The sequence below is a fragment of the Macrotis lagotis genome, chromosome 1, assembly GCF_037893015.1.
Source record: "Macrotis lagotis isolate mMagLag1 chromosome 1, bilby.v1.9.chrom.fasta, whole genome shotgun sequence".
NCBI lineage: Eukaryota > Metazoa > Chordata > Mammalia > Peramelemorphia > Peramelidae > Macrotis > Macrotis lagotis.
The window spans coordinates 897,087,206-897,108,113 of NC_133658.1; the positions used below are offsets into that span (position 1 = coordinate 897,087,206).

General features: G+C 39.5%; 1 protein-coding gene across 1 annotated transcript in view; it reads left to right on the forward strand.

The window, feature by feature from the left end:
- The window catches only part of CFAP74 (cilia and flagella associated protein 74), a 131,027-nt gene that overhangs the window by 12,396 nt on the left and 97,723 nt on the right, over positions 1-20,908 (forward strand). The window contains exons 2-6 of the mRNA XM_074218707.1: positions 9,055-9,180; positions 14,424-14,508; positions 16,885-17,025; positions 19,838-19,936; positions 20,710-20,814. Coding sequence (XP_074074808.1) covers positions 9,108-9,180; positions 14,424-14,508; positions 16,885-17,025; positions 19,838-19,936; positions 20,710-20,814 — 503 coding nt within the window. The 5' untranslated portion in view covers positions 9,055-9,107. The remainder of the gene's footprint in view (positions 1-9,054; positions 9,181-14,423; positions 14,509-16,884; positions 17,026-19,837; positions 19,937-20,709; positions 20,815-20,908) is intronic.

Genomic DNA, 20,908 nt, shown 5'->3' on the forward strand with positions numbered 1-20,908 from the left:
GCTCTTCCTCATATCCTAGTTATGGGCTTATTTTTCCTTCTGCTATCGGTATGACAGGATTTCCATCTGTAAAAGACTTTAAAATCATCTAGACTAGCCCCCTACATCCAAGAAATTCAGGCCCTGAGGCTAAGTGGCTTGCTCATGGTGGTGCTTGCTCCTGGCAAGCAACAGACTGGAGAGGCTCAGTTTCTTGAGAGGTAGGTTTAAGCTTGAACACCTGATCTCACTCTCTTTGTAACCAATGCACCAGCCCAATAACATATATACTAGACTCAATGAATTGCTCAGTTTGGTATGGACTAGAGAACTGTAGCCTCTTTTAAACCTGAGGGACTTAAAACATGGGTATGGGGGGGAGGGATGAAGGAAACTGAGAGATCTAATGTGTAGGAAAGGGAGAAGTAGGTGGAGGAAAATAGAAAAAACCAATGTTAGAAAACAAAAGAAGGGAAAGAGGGAAGAAGAGAAGAAGGAAAGAAGTGAGGGAGGAACAAAGAAGGGAAAGAGAGAGGGAGGAACAAAGGAAGGGAAGGAAGGGGGAAGAGGAAAGAAGGAAGGAAAGGAAGGAGGGAAAGAAGGAAGGGAGGGAGGGAAGGAAAGGAAGAAGGAAAGAAGGGAGGAAAAGAAGAGATGGAGGGAGGAAGAAAAAAGTGAGTGAGGAACAAAGAAAGGAAAGAGAGAGGAAGGAACGAAGAAGGGGAAGGAAAGGAGATGGAAAGAAGGAAGGGAGGGAGGAAGGAAGGAAGGAAGAAAAGGAAGGCAGGGAGGGGAAGGAAAGAAGGGAGGGAAGAAGGGAGGAAAGAAGAAATGGAGGGAGGAAGAAAAGGAAGAAGTGAGGAAGCAACAAAGGAAGGAGAGAGGGAGGAACAAAGAAATGGAAGGAGGGGAGGGAGGAGGAAGGAAGGAAAGGAAGGAAGGAAGGAGGGAGAGAAGGAAGGAAGGAAGGAAAAGAAGGAAGAGAAGGAAGAGAAGGAAGAAGGAAAAGTTCCTTTGGCAGAGACTGACCATGCAATCACTAGTTACATAATGAGGCAGAAGAGACCAACTAGGTGGCACAAGGGATAGAGCACCGAACGGGAGTTAGGAAGATCTTATCCTGCCTCAGATACATCCTAGCTATGTGATTCTAGGAAAATATATTTGCCTTTTAACCCTGTTTGCCTCAGCTTCCTCATCTGTAAAATGAGTTGGAGAAGGAAATGCCAAACTACTCCAGTATCTCTGCTAAAAAAAAAAAAACCCAAATAGGATCACAAAGAGTTGGATACCACTGAAAAGACTAAACAACAATAAAGACTGAGGAAGCATTTGTTAAAAAAAAAAAAACTTTCCCCCCTTCATGTATTAGCTTCTTTAAGAGTGACATTTTATGCAATCCTTTATAAATCAAAACATATAAACAGAATGCTGCCAAGAGACCTAAATTTCTGCAGTTTCTAGATTTCTGTGACAAAACATCTTACTCAGAAAATCATTGAACTGTAGTCTTAAAAAAAAACCAAACACATAATTAGCACATCTCTTGGGCTAAGGAAGTCCCAGGTTCATAGACCTGGACTGGATCTCCAAGTGTGTGTTCTCCATTTCTGAAGAAGACCACGATATCCAGGAGGTCATGCCATGCCAAGCCCGTGAATTGGTTTTGAGTGGGGGGGGGGGGGGGATGTTGTACTAGTCACCAGATTCACATTCTCCTCCAGAACTATCTGGGTCCAGTGGCCAGCATGACTGGAGATAGCTCTAGATGTGGGGCAATCAGGGTTAAGTGACTTACCCAAGGTCACACAGCTGGTAAGTGGCAAGTGTCCAAGGCTGGATTTGAACTCCCATCCTCCTGAATCCAAAGCTCTATCCACTGTGCCACCTAGCTGCTTTGGATCTCCAAATTGATCTCTGGAGAAGAACCTGGAAGCCTAGAGTCTACTTAGGAAGATGTTGCAAAAGTCCAGGTCCAAAGTCATACAACCCTGAATTTGAGAATAATGTGAGTGTGGAGCAGATGGATGCACAATGTGCCAAGACATCAAAATCACCAAACCTTGGCAACAACTTTGATGGAGCAGCGGAGGTGGCTAAGGAGAAGCAAAATGTGACTCTGGGCAGTGTGTGTTGTAGGGGGGGTTCTCAATAGAAACAACAGAGAACTTTGGAGGGGAGGGGTGGGTTAAAGTGAGTTGAATGAGGCGGGATGGTATGATGACTCCAGTTCTAGACTTGGAGTCAAGATAACGTGGTACACATTCCACCCCTAACACTGGATAAATCAATCAAAGCAATAAGCACTTATTAAATACCTACTATATACCAGACACTGTAATAAGTGCTGGGAATACAAGGCTAGCTGAATCTTCTGATTGTTCCATGAATAAGACATTCTATCTCTGCGTGCCAGGGGTAGTCTCTGGCTGTCTCCCATACCCAAAATGCTCTCTCTCCTCTGCTCTGACCACTGATTCCCTGGCTTCCTTTAAAGTCTCATCTCAAATCCCACCTTCTAATCTATGGGAAGGCTTCCTTAAGCCCTCTTAATTCTCATGGGCTCCTTTTTTTTCATTATTCTCCACTTTAGCCTGAATATAGCTTGTTAGTATATATTTGTTATTTCCCCCATTAAGCTGTGAGGTCCTTGAGAGAGAGAGAGAGAGAGAGAGAGCTGTTCCCATTTGTACTTACCACATAGTAGGTGCTTAAGTAATGCTTGTTCACTGAATGATGGTATGCCCCTTGGCAAACAATCCAACCTCTCCGAGTCTCAGTTTCCTCATCTGTACGATGTCTTGGAAGATCCCTTCTGGCTTTAAATCTCTGTCAATTGTCTTATCACCCTCAAATACTAAGAACTTTGTTTGCCTCTTCAGCTACCATGACAAACCTCACAATTACTTACATATTATAAGGTCACTCCTGGAAGAATGGTCATGTCAACCTGCCTAACTGAATGGAGGAACCCATTCAACTGCAAGCATTAAGCACTTACTGTTTACCAAGCTTTGTTAAGGACATAGAGACAAAAACCAAACAGCCCCTGCTATTCTTCTGGAAGAAATCACATATATAAACACAAGTAAATATAAAAACACCAAGATACACATGACAGGATCCCTGCCAAAAGGAATCTTAGTAGCTGGGTGTCTAGTAGACAATTCTAACTCCACATGTCCAAAACAGAGCTCAGGATCTTACCCCTGAACACTACTATCACATCGTCACCTAGAGGCAGGCAGGTGACACAACAGAGTGCACTGGGCCTGGAGTCAGGAAGACCTGAATTCAAAACCAACCTCAGATACTTACTAGCTAAGTGACCCTGGACAAGTCATTTAACTTGCAAGTCACTTAACTTACCAACTTTTTGCTTCAGTTTCCTCACCAGAAAAATGGGCGTATAATGGTACCTGAGACCTCCCCGAGTTGGGAGGATCAAATGAGCTATTTGTAAAGCACAGTGCCTGATATCTTTGTTGTTTAGTCATGTCCAACTCTTTGTGACCCCATGAACCCCTATCCGAGGGATTTTCTTGGCAAAGATACTGAAGTAGTCTGCCATTTCCTTTTCAAGCGGCAAACAGAGGTCATACAGCTAGGATGTTTCTGAGGGTGGATTTGAATTTGGATGCTCCAGATTCCAAGCCTATGGTTTTATCTACAGCACCACCTGGTTGGTTGTTCTCTTATTCTGTAGTTCATTCTCCCCCCCCCCCCCCTTTTACTTTTTTGTGTCCAGGACATCACCATCCTGTCAGGCACCTAGTCTCAGGGTACTTCCTCCCTCCTGCTCTCCTCATAGCTATTCAGGTGTGATACCTTGCCAATTATTCCTCTACCTACCTCCAATCCATCCCCATCTTTTCACCCACATGACCATCATCCTAATGAAGGCTATCCTCAGGCCTCTTTGGATCTTTGCTGTGAAGTGTGACACTTCTGGGCAGGAGGAGATAAAGGTCTAGCCTCCCCAATTTGACAACCTTTCCTGATTGAGGGGGAATTCCTTCAGCCAGGGAGGCTTCCTTGGGTTTACCTTGATCTAATTCAACCACTTAACAACTTCCCAGACTCCTTGGGGGGTTTTATGCACAGGAGAACTTTAGGACCAAAGAACAATGCTTCTTGTGCCTTCAGGCAAATTTGGTACTTTTACTGAGTGTTCCACCCTTTGTAAGCTGTGGAATGGACTCCAGAAGCTTTGGGGGCAAATTTTATATTTGATTTTGTAGTTAATATAGTGGAGTTTATTGAGCAAGAGATGGGAAGGGCTTGAGGTAGGAAGTTCGGTTAGAAGGCTATTGCACTTGGAAAGCAGATTGGAAGAAATCAGGCTTCAACAAACAACTTATGCTGTATTACATGATAAATTCAAACTGGATATGTGATTAAACATGAAAGCTAATACCATAAAAATTAAAAGAAAAAGTAGATCACATATCTATCCCAGTTATCGGCAGGAGATTTATTCTTAATCAAACAGAGGATAATATAATTATAAAAGATAAAACAAGTTAGCATGATTTCAAAAACTGAAAAACTTTTGGACAGTTAATATATCTGAGGCAACTGATAGTACATTGGTTAAAGTACTAGGCCTGGAGTCAGGAATACCTGAGTTCAAATCTGGCCTCAGATACTTACGGGCTATATAGCAATGGGCAAGTGATCTACCTTTACTGGGACTTGGTTTCCTCATCTGTAAAATGGGGAAAATACTATCTACAGTACTAGTCTCTCAGGGTAACATTAGGCAGCTCAACTCAGGTGCCACCCAAGGGAAACTTTTGCTGATTTTACAGAAGCATCTAGGGTGGTACAATAGATAGAGGCCAGAACCTTGAGTCAAATCTTTGATCCAGTAACAGTGGCCTTTTGGCTTTTCTATTGTTTTTTTAACAAGGCAATGGGGTTAAGTGGCTTGCCCAAAGCCATACAGCTAGGTCATTATTAAGTGTCTGAGGTCAAATTTGAACTCGGGTCTTCCTGACTCCAGAGCCGGTACACTGCGCCACCTAGTGTCCCCTTGGCTTTTTGTATAAACAAGGAGATACTGCCTCTCCCCCCATGCCTATAATGCTCTCCCTCCTCTCTTGGACTACTGACATCCCTGGCTTACTTTAAATCCCAACTAAAATCCCCACTTCTGCCCTCCTACAGGAAGTCTTCCTCTTAATCCTAGCCCCTTCTCTCTGTTCACTATTTTCTCTTTGTCCTGAATATTGCTATTTTTTTGGACATATCTGCATGTTGTCTCTTCTATTAGATTGTAAGCTTCTTGAGGGAAGGATTTCTGTTTCCCTATTTTGGGTAGCCTCGGTGTTTAGTAGAATTCTTGATTATTAAAGTAGGTGCTTAGTAAACGTTTATTGATTGATAGGTCTGGGAATACAATGATAAAAATGAAACAGTCACTCAAGGAGCTTAAATTTCATAGGAATAACCAACATGGACTTATGCAAACATGTATAAAATCAGCAGGAAATGATTTGCTTAATGGGACAAGGATTTAGTAGCTGTGGGGGGAATGAGGAGAGGTCTCATAAATGAGACTTTGAAAAAACAGAGAGCTTCTATGAGGCAGAGGTGAGGTCAGAGTACCTTCCAGGTATGGGAAATAACACATGCAGAAATATGAAGACTGATGGTGACACAGAGTCAATCAAGTTGATCCACCTAAAGTAAATTACATGATGCTATACTCTTATTCATTTTTTTAGTTGGGTTTTTTTTTTTTTGGCAAGGCAGTGGGGTTAAGTGGCTTGCCCAAGGCCACACAGCTAGGTCATTATTAAGTGTCTGAGGCCTATACTCTTATTCTTAATCAGGTGAGAACTGACCTCATTTCAAAGACTTTCCAACAAAGTATAAAAGTGTCTTTGATTCCCTTAGAGAGCCTTGAAAGCTATTGGATGAATTGATATGACAGGAAGTGTGTTCGTACTGACTGAAGAGATTCTGTATATCCTGTGGGCTTGGTATAAAATAGGAGACCAGTTCAGAACTGGAGGATAGAAGTATCTGAGAGGAGAGCCAAACCAAAGAGAAGGAACCCCTGAGGGAAGAGAAGAATCCTGACCACAACCTTGTCCTTCTTGGCCAAAGGAGATTATTGTGAGCTTTGAAGAATCCAGAGAATTTGAATTCTTTGCCATGGGTCCCTTTGGAATATCTGGAACAATAGCTGCCAGCAATAGCTACTGGGGGAGTGAAGCATAAGCTACATACAGAGAAGAAAGGTAGTTTTATGATTCTACAAGAACCTAACAGAAAAGCTACACTGTACCAAAGGGCTATTAGTGAACACTCCACAAGAGGGAGAAAGGACTTTTTTTTTGGACTCTATATTCTTAGAGGAGAGTGTAGCAAAAGACTCTTGGTGGGATGTTTTGTAGCAACTGTGCTCACTATACCATCTTATTGTTTCTTTCCAAAAGTGAATAAAATCTGGGTGACTGATTGATATCAAATCATAATCATGATGGAAGCACACTGGTGGGGGCTCATGAGCAATAACTCTAGGGAAAAGAAGGTACTCCAATCCTTCAGTGCTAGATTCTGATATAATAAGAAATAGCCATCTGAGCTCTGGGAAAAGTAGCTGGAAAGCCTACATGAACTACACACAATTATTTTCATTGTTCTTAACTTTTTAAGAGGGGTTTTTTTTTCAAGGCAACAAAAAAAGTGAGCCAAATGGCTTAAATTGGCCACCTTAACGTGAAATGTGTGTGTGTGTGGGGGGGTGGTTATTGGGGACAGCTTTTGCCAGGTAATTGTCTTCCTGTGGTTGATTTATGACATTCACCAAAAAAAAAAAAATTCAGAGCTCAAAAGTCTTGGGAAACTGATTGAGAAATGAATATTTCCAAGATAAAGTCCTGTTATGCCAGACTAAGGTAGCTTTTTTATTTTTATTTTTTTTAGTTTTTGCAAGGCAATGGGGTTAAGTGGCTTGCCCAAGGCCACACAACTAGGTAATTATTAAGTGTCTGAGCCAGTGCTCTATCCACTGCGCCACCTAGCCGCCCCTAGACTAAGGTAGCTTTAAAAAAATGGCAAACAAATGGAAATATATGCACTGAATAAAAAGTAAACACAATGAGGCAGCTAGTTGGCACAGTGGATAGAGTAAAGACCTTGGGGTCTAGAGGACCTAAGTTCAAATCTGACCCAGACATATGACACTTACCATTATGTGATCCTGTAAGTCACTTAACTATGATTGCCTTCTCCCCACCAAAATAAAATAATAAACACAAGCAATAATAGTGATAACTCACATTTGAAGAATGTTTCAGGGTTTACAAAGGACTTACCCTTGCAATAACCCTATGAAACAGGTAGAGTACATATTATGAAACTGTATGGGAGACTAATGTAAAGAACAGATCTTGGATCCCTCTCCTTCACATGCTACATTAGAATTTATTTTTATTTTTTATATTTTTTTTTTAGGCTTTTGCAAGGCAAATGGGGTTAAGTGGCTTGCCCAAGGCCACACGGCTAGGTAATTATTAAGTGTCTGAGATTGGATTTGAACCCAGGTACTCCTGACTCCAAGGCCGGTGCTTTATCCACTACGCCACCTAGCCGCCCCTGAGAATTTATTTTCTTAAACTATTTGTCATCATGTTCACTTTGGGTCTTGTGTTTCAAGATGCTGTAAGGTTGCCCTTGGATTGACCATTAAAAGTCTTGGGTAAATACCCAAACTTGGGAAACTGATATTCAGTAAATCTCGCATCATTGAATGGGAGAAGTAACTCAGTTTGGATGGAGCCCTGGAGGAATTTGATATCTCACAGATGAATTGAACATCTTTCATTTATGACTTAGAGGATAATATTACCAACCAGTTTTCTTCTGCCCCATACTCACTCCACTAATCATCCCTTCCTCAATATGTAAACCTTAATAAGTATAAATAGTTACTATGAAACTCATTATTCAGTAGATTTTTTTCAAGGCAATGGGGTTGAGTGACTTTCCCAAGGCCACATGGCTAGGTAATTATTAAGTGTCTGAGGCCGGATTTGAGCTCAGATCCTCCTGACTCCATGGCCAGTGCTCTATCCACTGCGCCACCTAGCTGCCCTTAGTTTTTTTTCTTTAATACCAAATAATAAATTAATGAAACTATTTTAATAACTGTAAATGTTGTTTTCTTTTATTAAAATAAGCTTCTCTTGCAGTGTTTTGACATTGTTGTTTTTGTTAATATTTTATTTGTTTTGCAATTAAATACAATAATGGTTTCTACCTATCATTTTATGTAAGGTTTTGAATTTTACAATTTCCCCCCACCCTTTTTCCCTCCCCCCACCCCCACTAAAGGCAGTCTGATAATCTTAATGTTGTTTCCATGCTATACATTGGACATCATTGTTTTAAAAGTGTAAGGTCTCTTTCTAAAGTATTGCTCCCTACTATGCCTTTAGCTGGAGACTATCTTCTAATTTTTTTAACATATTAGGATATCCTTAGAAAAAATCATGCTAATCCACTGCCAGTTCCAGGATAGGAAGTGAATTAATTCCAGTTTCTTTTTTAAAAAAATTTAGTTTTTACGGGCCGCTAGGTGGCGTAATGGATAAAGCACCGGCTCTGGAGTCAGGAGGACCTGGGTTCAAATTCGGTCTCAGACACTTAATAATTACCTAGCTGTGTGGCCTTGGGCAAGCCACTTAACCCCGTTTGCCTTACAAAAGCCTAAAAAAAATTAGTTTTATTTAAGCTAATGGGGCTTAAGTGACTTGCCCAAGGTCATACAGCTAAACAATTGTTAAATGTCTGACGCTGGATTTGAACTCAGGTCCTCCTGACTCCAGGGACCAGTGTTCCATCCACTGCGCACCTAGTTGCCCCCCATCTTTCTTGATGAAAGAAAAATAGTTCTTTCCTTCCAAGATGCCAGTAAAAATCCCAATTTATAATGTGTCTAATGACTGCCCAGCTGTGGCTGTCTTTTTCCTATGCATGAAGTCTCTTTAATCAATTTGATTAGTTCTTCTGAAAATATGGTATTAGGAAGATATACTAAATATTCATTTTTTCTTTTCCTAGTTTATTTCTGCCTTACCAACACAGAAGGTGCTGGATTATTCCCAGAGGAACAGATGGCTGATTTCCGTTTTCAGAACAAAGATGATTTAAGAGAAACCATTTCAAATCTAGAACAATTCGATAGAGGTGGGGTTGAAATTATAATTTGAAATAAAATATGCATATTGCTAAGTGTGTAACTTGTGCTACTGGAGAAGATATAGCCAATAATGTTTTTGCCCTGTGCTCATGTTCCTATCTCTAATTTTCCATTATAGAGTGATAGGGATCTTTGATACCATTGAGTCTGACCTCCTCATTTTGCAAAATGGAAACTGAGGCATGGAGAGGTTAAGTAATTTACCCAGGGTCACACTTAGGTCTTCCTGAGTCCAAATTCAACTCTCTGTCCCTTGTGCCAATTAGCTGTCCCCTATAAAATTAATAAATGCCTTTCTTATGGGGTGGTTCCTGAGCTGAGTTACATAGCAACCTGGTAAAACTGATACTTGGGCAGTATTATCCCCATGTCACAGATGAAAACACTGATGCTTCTTGTCTAGCAGTCTTCTCTGCAGTGCCACCTATCTGCCAATCAGGAAGATGATTCTAATTCATGGATCAGGTATTCATAGAGTTGAATTGCTTGTCACTCAAAACTCTTTGAGTATCCCCACCCACCCCCTGGTCTTGGATGTTGGTATCCATGGATCATGGAGCAGTGGCAAGGGGATTTCTCTTTCTCTGCTTGGTTCTCCTAATTTTTATAACAGAATTTTGGTCAGTCTGTTTGATTTCTAAAAAAAGAGCTTATTGATGTTCCTTTTTTAAATATCATTGTCCCTTCCCATTGATTCTCTTCTCCTTTCCCTCCATCCTACCCTACACAGAGCTTTCTCTTGTGACAAAGTCAAGCAAAACAAATCAGTCCATTGGCCAGCAGATTTATAATACTGGAAGGGACCTTAGAAACCACTGAGTCCAATTCCTTCATTTTACAAATGAGGAAACTGAGGCACTGAAAGATTTTTTTTTTTAAGGAAAATTTTCAGGGCCATACAGTTACTCATTACATGCCCATAACCCACCAGTTGTCTCTTCCAAGAGATGGGAGACAGGCTTCACTAACAGTTTTTATAACAGTATTTTGATCAATCTGTTTGATTTCACATTTCACCTTGGCTTTATTTTTATTAAAAAATTTTTTGTAATTTTAAAATTTTAAACAAATAAAAAATGAGAAAAGAAAGAAGCTACCATCTCCACAGAAGACCATAAGATTCAATATAAAGTAACAAATTTCCATTTCAAGAAAATTATATTATATATCTACACATTGTTTTCAGAACTTCCCAACTTTGCTTCCTTGTTGGTTTTCTCTTATTCTCTTCTGTGAACTTTTTACTTTTCCCCCCCTGCCTTCCCCCACCACTCTAAAGAAGGCTATGATTAATCATGTATGTATGTATGTATGTATGTAAGACATTCATACACATAAATATGATACCATACAATCTTTATGTCCTCCTATCAACCGCTCCACTGAAGGTGGATAGTATCTTCCTTCCTAAGTCCAAGTCTTTGCATGTTTCTTTAAATCAACTAGCTCATCATTTACTACCCTATAGCAATATTCCAGAAGAGTCACATCCTATCTGTGATACTGTCTATGAAAGGTTTTCTCCCAATTTTCTGCATTTTTTCTATTCTTGGCCACATAGAATTTTATTTATACAAGACAATATTAATTTTAAATTGATTAAATAACCTTTTTACACTTCAACAATGACCTTACAATAATAATAATAGAGTTTAAGGTCTGATATTGCTGAATGTACTTCCTTTACATCTCTTTCCTTTGGTTTCTTTGAAGTTCCTGACTTTTTGTTCTTCCAAATGAATTTTGATATTTTTTCTAACTCAGTAATTTTTTTTAGCAATTTAATTGGGAAGACATTGAATAAATGGATTAGTCGGGTAAAATATTTAAAACATGATATTGGCTTTACATACCCATGAAAAATAAATATTACTTCAATTATTTTGATCCGAATTTATCTGTATGCAAACTGTTTAATGTTCATGTTCATATAGTCTGTTTTAACAGATCTACAATCAGGTTATTTTATACTGTCTAAGTATGTTAAATGATCCAAAACCATATTGAATAAAAATATTGCTGATATAGTGTAGTTTCCCTATTTTCATTCTTAGTGAAATCTATTTTCATTTTAACTTTGTCTGAAATCATGGTTACTATCCCATTTATTTTTGCTTACTAAATTCTACTCCTGCCCTTTATTTTCATCTTTGTGTGTTGCTCTTGTTTTTGTAATGTTCCCTGAAAGCAACATATTGCTGAATTCATAGTTTTAATCTGCTATCCATGTCTATTTTATGGGTAAATCCATCTCATTCACATTCTAAACAGCAAAGACTTGCTGTATAGTTTCTGTCTCCTATTTTTCCTCAGTATTCTTCTCACCCTATTTACTCTATCCCTCCTCACTCCTCTACTTTATTTCTATTCGCTACCTTGCCCTCCTATTCCTTAATCTACCCACCCCTCCCTTGCCCTTTATTTCTTTCTGAATTTAGAAGATTTTTCTACTATTCAAGCTATATGTGTGTGTGTGTGTCTGTGTGTGTGTGTTGTTCTCTCTTTAACCTATCCCCATGAGAATAAGGTTTAAAACACTACCCGCCCTCCCCCTACTAGCTTCTTCTGAATCCATTTTTCCTTTTATGCTTCATTTGTATGAGATAATTACTCCTTTTTATCTCTCCCTACAGAGTTTTATTTTTTTTAGAATCACCCCATCATACTCAGCTCAGCCCACACCTTTCTTTCAAACCACCCAAATAATGATGACAATCACCAGAGAACTGCTAATATTTTCACATATACAAAGTAAACAATTTGACCTTATTGAGTCCCTTATAATTGGTCTTTAATGTTTACCTTTTATTTCTTCTGGATGTTATATGTCAAATTTTCCCTTAAGTTCTGGGGGTTTTATCATCAAAAAAAGTCTTTGAGTTCACTAAATATTCGTTTTTCCATTCAGGATTATACTTAATTTTGCTGAGTAAGTTACCCTGGTCATATTCCCAACTCTTACACTCTATGGAATATAGTATTCCAAGACCTATGGTACTTAACATAGTGGCTTGCAGGTCTTGTGTAATCCTTATTATACCTCCATGATATTTAAATTGTTTTTTTCCTTATTGCTTCCAATATTTTCTCCTGATGAGATGTTTCACTTTCTCTTCATGTTTTCATTCTTTTGATTTTGTTTAATGATTTTATGGTGTCTTAGAACAGCATTCCAAATCACTTGACCCCCATTGCCTTTAATAAATAATTTTTTTAAAAAAGAACAACATTAGTCTTCCTCTAGCCCATTTCTAGCTTTTCAAGAAATTATTTTCTTCCCTAAGTTTTTGATTCTCTGCTTCTAGTAAGTTGACTTCCTCCTTAATTTTTCTGATTTTCTTGGATCATTCTTTTTTAAAATATTTTTTTCAATCTCTCTTATTTGATTTTTTAAGTATTTTTGAAGTTTTTCCAAGAATCTTTTTTGGACTTCGGACCCTGTGACATTTTTCAATGCAAAAGAACTGGAATTTTTTAAGGTTCATTATCTTGCTCTCAATGTGCGCCCAGATCTTCTTTATATCCCCATAGTGACTTTCTATGGTTAAGTTCTTTCTCTTTTGCTTGCTCATTTTTATTTACTTATTTTTTGATTTATTTTGTTTTTAGCAGTTATTAATGTACATCAAGTTGTAGTCCCAAGGTATGGGACATGCAGCCCCAAGCCTCAGGTCCTCCTTACTGTTATTTTCAGAGGACTGTCTTGGGGTATCACTTTAGGCTCTCCTCTCCATTCCTAAACCACAGCTAGAATCCCCAATCATGCTCACTTGCAAATGGTCTTGCTCCCTGCATTCCCTTCGGTTGCTGCAGACTAAAACTGTTCTCTCTGCCCCAGAGCTGAAACCAGGGACTCTGCTCTCCTGCAAGTCCTTCCACGGTACTTCTGCATTCACCAGGGCAAACTAGATGGCAGAGTGAATAGAGTGCTGGCTCTGAAGTCAGGAGGACCTGAGTTCAAATTTGACCTTCCATTGACTAGTTGTATTACCTTGGGCAAGTCACTTAACCCTGATTGCCTTGCATCCAGAGTTATCTCCGGTCATCCTGATTTATATCTGGCCACTGGATTCAGAAGACTCTGGAGGAGAAATTGAGGCTGTTGATTTAGCACAGCTCCCCTTTCCTCATTCAAATCCAAATCATGTGCTTGTCATGGCATTATCTCCCTAATGTTATAGTGGTCTTCTTTGAGAATGAAAGACAAACAGCATCTTACTGCCTCTCAGAAATATTTAGTAAAAATATCCCAATTTTTTTTGGTGCAAGTTGTGTGAATAAACATTTATTCACAAATGGCAGCAGTGGAATAGATTTTCTTGTGATTTCTGTCTAAATTATCAGTGGATTGGCAGACTGTCTAATATAAAACCACTTAGTCTTAATTCTTATATTTGATTTGTCCCAGGCAGGTGTGTAATGATGGTAGAGAAGCATTGTCTCCTTTTCTCAAGTGGAAAATGGCATTCATTTGAGCCTAGTGACAAGGAATTTTGATCATATAAATAAATGAAGCTTTTAAAAATATCATTTCTTTGGATTTTCAGCATTTGGACCTGTCAATACCCTCTCCCCTCCCACCCTACCATGTTACCATGGTCCCTTCCTTTATATCAGAAATGACTCCCCTCTCTTCCTTATCTATTGATAGCTTTACTTTCTTGAGATGGATTAATTCATCTGCACCCCCACACTGAAGCATCCTCTTTTATACTCAACCTGAATCCAATTGAAAGTGCCCCCTCCTATCAGATTCTGAGTACTATTCTCTTTGACATACTCAATTATGTTCTTTTTTTAGGCTGTTGTAAGGCAAATGGGGTTAAGTGGCTTGCCCAAGATCACACAGCTAGGTAATTATTGTCTGAGGCTGGATTTGAACTCAGGTTCTCCTGACTCCAGGGTTGGTGCTCTATCCATTGTGCCACCTAGCTGCCCCTATGTCCTATTTTTAAAATTATTTCTGAACACATCCTCTTCCCCAAGGTAAATTGGAAACTCCTTGAAGATGTATATTTGCACACATACATGTGTATGAATGTGTAAATGTACATTTATATATATATATATATAAATATAAATATAAATATATAATGTTGGGTCCTTATCTTCTAGTATAGAGTGCTGTATGTAGTAGGCACTTAATCTATGTCTTTTGAATAAAATTAGATACTACAGTTTCATATTTTAATGTTTCCTGTAAAAATGTTACTTTCATTTCTAAAAACAGATGGATTTGGCAAGTTAACAGGTAAAAAGAGAAGTGATCCCATTCTCAAGAATGTTAAGGAGAGGCCTCCCTTTGTTTTTGGAAGGTAATTGACCTATTATATTCCTATCTCTCTTTTAATTACTGTTGGTGTTTTCTGTTGTTGCTGTTGATACAGGATACCAGAGGTATACTGAGGCCAGCTTCATCCACCAGGATCAGTTGTTAAATTTTTAATAAGAGTATTCACACTTTGGGCCTCTAAGGAGCCCATTGAATAGAGCAAGGGGGTCTGAAGGCGGAGAAACCTGAGTTCAGATTTGACCTCAGACCCTTATAGACCTTAGGCAAGTCACTTCACCATGTTTGCCTCAGTTTCCTCATCTATAAAATGAGCTTAGAAAGAAATGGTAACCATTCCAGGCACAGAAAGCCCCCCAATGGGGGGGGGGTATCACAAAGAGTCTGAAACATGTGAACAACTACCACAAACATTTACACCTTGGAAATCAGCATTCACTGCAAATCAGGGTTTGATTGTTGTTCTGTTGATTGCCTAGAGTTAAGAAAACGATGGAGAAAATGGCAATAACTCAGTTAAAACTTAAAGCTGGTTGTGAAATATTTAACAGAACATCCCTGAAAACATCTTCCTCTTTTTTTTTGATTTGGTTTATAATATTTTGAATATTACAGAATATGGCATTATTTAATAACATTCACCTGGGCACCATGTGTCCAGGGTGAGGTTGAGTTTTGAGGGGAGGGCTAACATAGTGGAAGAGTATTAGATTTGAAATCAGAAGGATCTGGGTTCAAATCCTTCCTCCACAGTATTTGTTCTGTGACAGTGCACACCTGTCTTGTAACTGCTCCAAATCTTAACTAGAAAATAGGGACAATACTATCTGGAGCACCTTCTAGAAAGATGTGAGGCTAACATCAGATAGTCTGGGTAAAGGACTGCGTAAACCTTTTGAATACTATATGTAAAAAGTCTTTAAGATTATAATTATTCACTTTAGTGTCATCAATGAAGAGCATTACTTTGGTAAAGGAAATATACTTACTTAGGGCTAATGAAAATCAGACCATTGGAGTTTGTATAGCTTTCATATGATTATTTTATTTCAATCTTACAATGTCTCTGTGAAATAGCTAAAGGAAGATTTTATTATGTTATTGTTCAATCCTTTAACAGAATTGTTTGATTCTTTATAACTCCATTTGGGGTTTTCTTGGCAAAGATGTTGGAGTGGTTTGCCACTTCCTTCTCCAGATCATTTTTACAGATGAGGAAACAGAGGCAAATGAGGTTAAATGACTTGTATAGTCATATGACTAGTGGTGTCTGAGGCCAAATTTGAACTTCAGAAGATGAGTTGTCCTGACTCCAGGCCCAGTACTCTATTCACCACACCACATAGCTGTCTTAAACTTTATTATACCCATTGTACAGTGGAAGAAACTGAGATTTAGAGAGATTCATTGACTTGGCCAAGGTTTTGGGGGACATGAGAATAAAACTCACATTTTCTGATTCCTTATCTATTAATAATTTGATTATCATCTCTGAAACTAGGTTCATTTTTTAAAATTTGATATCAAGTGACAGATCAGCTATGGTAAGAGGGGGCTTTGGTTTATTCTAATGATCAAATCTGATGATATAGATTCTTCCCTTTTTAAATTTAAATTTATTTATTTGTAAGGCAATGGGGTTAACGGACTTGCCCAAGGTCACACAACTAGTAAGTAGCAAGTGTCTTGAGGTTGGATTTGAACTCAGGTCCTCCTGAATCTAGGATTGGTGCTCTATTCACTGCACTACCTAGCTGCCCTTATAGATTCTTCTCCAATGTGATCTTTTCCTAGAATTCTAGAAGTGGAAATCATTGGGATGCATGAGGGCTGAAGGCAGTGGGATTGAGGATGTTTGAAAAATACCACCCTGGGGGAGGCTAGGTGGCACAGTGGATAGAACACTGGCCCTGGAGTCAGGAGTACCTGAGTTCAAATCCAGCCTCAGACACCTAATAATTACCTAGCTGTGTGGCCTTAGGTACGCCACTTAACCCCATTGCCCTACAAAAAACTTAAAAAAAAGAAGAAAAAAAAGGAAAATACCATCCTTTCCCTGCCTCACCAGTACCTGATGATAAATTAATCCATGGTGATTTAGCCAAAGAACATTTCCTGATTATGGAATTCATTGACTTTATTGATTATAATTATTATTATGATAATATATTAAATATTATTATTTAGAGGTAGGAAGTACCTTCAAACCTCCTAGGGCCACCCCTTTCATTTTAGTGATGAGAAAAGTAAGTCAAGAACAGAAACAATTTGCCCTCAGTGCCATAGGTAGCAGATAATAGATTCACAATTTGATTTCCTTCTCAATCATGTGAATCAACAACATTGCTAACCATGCCCAACCTATCACCTATAACTGAAAGTATTTTTCTTTCATTTGAAGGAAATATAAGAAAAAGAAGATCCCAATCAGAAAGAAGAACATCACTTACAAAGACAGAATTCACACATTACAACTCCGAAAAAACTTAAACAATCTGGATAGAATACTAGAAGATAAGAAATTTTTCATTATGAAAACCAAGTGAGTGTGTTTTTGTGAGGAAAAACTCCAGAAAGGGACTGGAGATTTGTTCCAAAAAAGTTTGCCCTGACCCTCTGGAGGACTTCAGAGGGCTCACCACCACCACTTGCCATTGTTTAGACTGTCGCAATGGGGACAATCAATGGGTAGATGAGGGAATATTGCAGTGGGTCCTGTCAAGGTTGTGACATATTCTTTTAAAGAGGGGGTGCTAATGAAAATTCATAGAATTGTGGATCTGATCTCTTTGTGTTAAGTATAGGCTCCATAAAATGGTTCCTTCCCTCTTTATACTCCCCCACCCCACTACTCTACATCTTTTTCTTTCATCCATTCCTCAAACTGGGAGAAATACCTATTTATCAGGAGACCTCTAAAATAGAGGGATAGGATAAGTCATACCCTCCAACCCTCTTCCTAACAACCTAAAGCTAAGTTGTCATACTCCTTGTCATACTCTGAAGGCCTAATTAGTCCATTAAGAATAGTATAAAGGGATGCTGAATACTGATTGTTGCCAGGGATACCTGCCTGGAGACAAAAAAAAATCCCTAGCTTTGCAGTGCTGAGAGGGACTTTGAAGAGACCAGTCTTTCTATGAGTTGTGCTGGTGGGGTTGCTTCTCTGGCATTTCTCTGGCAATCATGGCATCAATAACTTGAAAGTGATACTGCATACAAACCTCAAAGATGGTTTAAAATTTTATTTCTAAACCAACAAGTAAAAAGGAATGACCAGAAAAATCAAGTTGTTCTTTCTAGCTCAGCAGATCCCAAAGTTTGCCTCAACTAGGTCCACCACATCACATGCCATGGGGCAATAAAAGAGAACATCTGGACCAAGCAACTCTAAATGGTTAACGCTTTTCTCTCTATATAATTGTGTGACCCAGAATCCTCCTTGTGCATAACACAGGAGAGCCATGAAATGGAGGAGGGAGGAAGAAGTATTTATCCATACCTATTATCTGCTTACCAATATGTTAAGTGCTTAGGATAGGTATATGATGAAGGGAAGGAAGGAAGGAAGCAGAGAGGAAAGGTAGAAGGGGGGGAGGAAGGGAAGGGAAGGGGAGGAGAAGGGAGAGAGGAAGGGAGGGATGGAGGAAAGGAAGGGCAAGGTAGGGGAAGAGAGAGGAGGGAGAGGGAGGGAAGGAAGGGAAGGAAGGGAGGGAGGGAGGGCATTGCTATAGGGCAGACAGGAAGTTCCCATGGTGCTCAGCATGCAGTCCTAAAGCAGAGGGTGGTGCATCTCCTTTAGTGTCATTTCTATGGATAAAATCATAGCTTTTTCACTTGTTAGTTCTAAGGTCTTTGGTGGCATGAGCACTCTTTTGTATGTCTTTGGTAGCTGTGACCACTGAGGGCACAGGGCTGCCATACCTCCAGTGGCACATCCCAGGGTATGTGTCTATACCAGAGGTGCTGCCCCTGGACGACAGCTTTGAGACTTGGGTCCAGTGTGTCCTCAAAGACAGTCCTAATTCCATGGTGATGAAACTCACAAAGGAGAGAATGAAGCTTGATCATTCTAGCAATGAATGCCATGTAAGGAGGTTTTAGTGTCTCCAAGACCCCAGGAGGGTTTTCTGGTGCCACCTAGGTCGTGTCAGGTGGAACTTCTGGTGGAGAAGTGTGCGAACCAGATAGCATAGTCTTCTCAGTTGTGTGAGATATGAAAGATTTTGAGTCATTAGAGAAGACAAAAAGATAACAGGCAGGAGAGACCTACAGATTAATTTGTCTGAATACCCTCTAGCTTACAGAATGGATAGAGAGTTGACTCTGGTGTTAAGAGAAGACCTGAGTTCTAAATTTGCCTCAGTCACTTTACTGACTGTATGATCCTGGATAAGTCAATTAACATCTCAATGCTCAAGACAAATCTCTAAGATTGGCAGAAGAGTTCTTTTTTTTTTCCTCAATTGATATTTTATTTTTCCACTTACATTTTATGAAAGTTTTCCAACATTCATCCACATGCATAAGCATATTTTTAAGTTAAATAATTTCCTTCCACCCTCCCTTTCCACCACCACCCTCCCCTCAGCGGGAAATTATACAGGTGAATATTATACATACAAATTATACAGGTGAATATTATACATAAATATTTGTGTTTACCATGTTTACAGAGTGGTCATAAGGGGAAAGAAAGAAAACCTTCCTTAGGTTTTCTTTTTGAGATAGAAAAAAAATACATAAGAGAAATTTTTAAAAAGTCAATAATGTGGTCATTCAGATTCTGAAGGGGTTTTTGTTGTTTTGTTTTGTTTTTCTTCCTCTGGATGGGAATAACATTGTCCATAGCTGGTCTCCTAGGGTTGTTCTAGCTCTGTGAACTGCTGAGAGGAGCTGCATCCATCAAGCCTGATCAACTCTCAATGTTGCTAATGTACAGTGTTTTCTTGGTTCTGCTCCCTTTGCTCAGCATCAATTCCTGTAACTCATTGCATGCTTCTCTAGAGTCGGACCATTCATGGTTTCTTATAGAACAATAATACTCCATCATATTCATATACCGTAACTTGTTCAGTCCTTCTCCAAATGATGGGTATCCTCTCCATTTCCAATTCTTTGGCAGAAGAGTTCTAAGCTACAGTGGTAAAGGGAGATTCCATTACAGGTCTGAGCCAAAACAACCAAAACAAACCCACACACAATTTCAGCCTCACCTACCTCCATTTCTGCTTTGCCCCTCCTTTGTTGCGTGTAAGTGGAAATGCCACCATCCATCCCCTTCCTTCCCTCCCCCAAAGAGCATCTCCTTCTAAAAGAGAAATATGAAGCTAAAACCTTGATTTCCATTCCAGGCAGGATCTAGATGCGTGCTTGCTGCGACTGGAATCACTTCAGAAACAGAAAGCCCAAGTGGAGGCTGACATTCAGATGGAGAAAGAAGCCCACAACAAGTGTGTAGAGTTGCTCACCCTGCCTCTCTTCCCTGGGAAGGAATCAGTGGCGATGAGGCTCCTAGATGCAGTCACCATGTTCTTTCTGTGGGAGATGCCCAAGGGCATCGGAATAAAAAAATACAATATTTATCCATCAGATTGTCCAAACCATGGGCCAACAGCCAATACCGTACCCATTTTTGTTAAGGACAAAACAACCTTTAGAGAAGACCTTGGAATTAGCATGAGATCACTGACCCCCAAGAGTAGCCAGAGCATGGGGGCTCCCAGAAGGTGTAGTGGGACTGGAGATTCTCCTCCTTATGGTTATGTATTCACAGAAAGAATTAGTGCACTGTGAGGGGAAGTTTCATTTAGTAAGACAGTTTGAGGTCAGCCCCAAACCAAGGTTCATGAGGGCTGGTTTCCTGCCCTAACTCAGTCACTTCTTTTGTTGATAAGAAGAGTGGAACAATACCATTCAATTGGGAGAAAGTCACTTCCCCCTCTGTCCCTCCTTTTGAACTTTTGTGAGATGAAGGGGGTAAATTAGAAGGTTACAAAGACTCATTCTATTTTTGAGGTTCCGCGATTTTATTTAAGGGATGATGTACAGTCGGCATCTTGACTAGAACCTGGAAATTGGGTGATCTCATTGCAAGTCATTTCATTAACATAATTGGGGAACATTTCCAAGCTCAGGGATTGTTTCTTCATTTAGCTCGTGAGATTTTTTTCCCCCTTCAATGTTCCCAACACCTTCCTTCCTTCTTCTGATTTGTCCTTAACAGTGCAGCTGTAGTTCGTCTACAAACAAAGTACAAACGTTTGTGCCTCGAACAGGAATATGAGAAAGACCTGGAGATGAAAATTACTTCGACTCTAAAAGAAAATGAGTAAGTTCAGACATGGCATGGGACAAAGGGTTTAGAGTTCACTGCGTCCTTCTCTTAATCGGCAGAGTTGCACGCTCTAAAACCTCTTATTCAT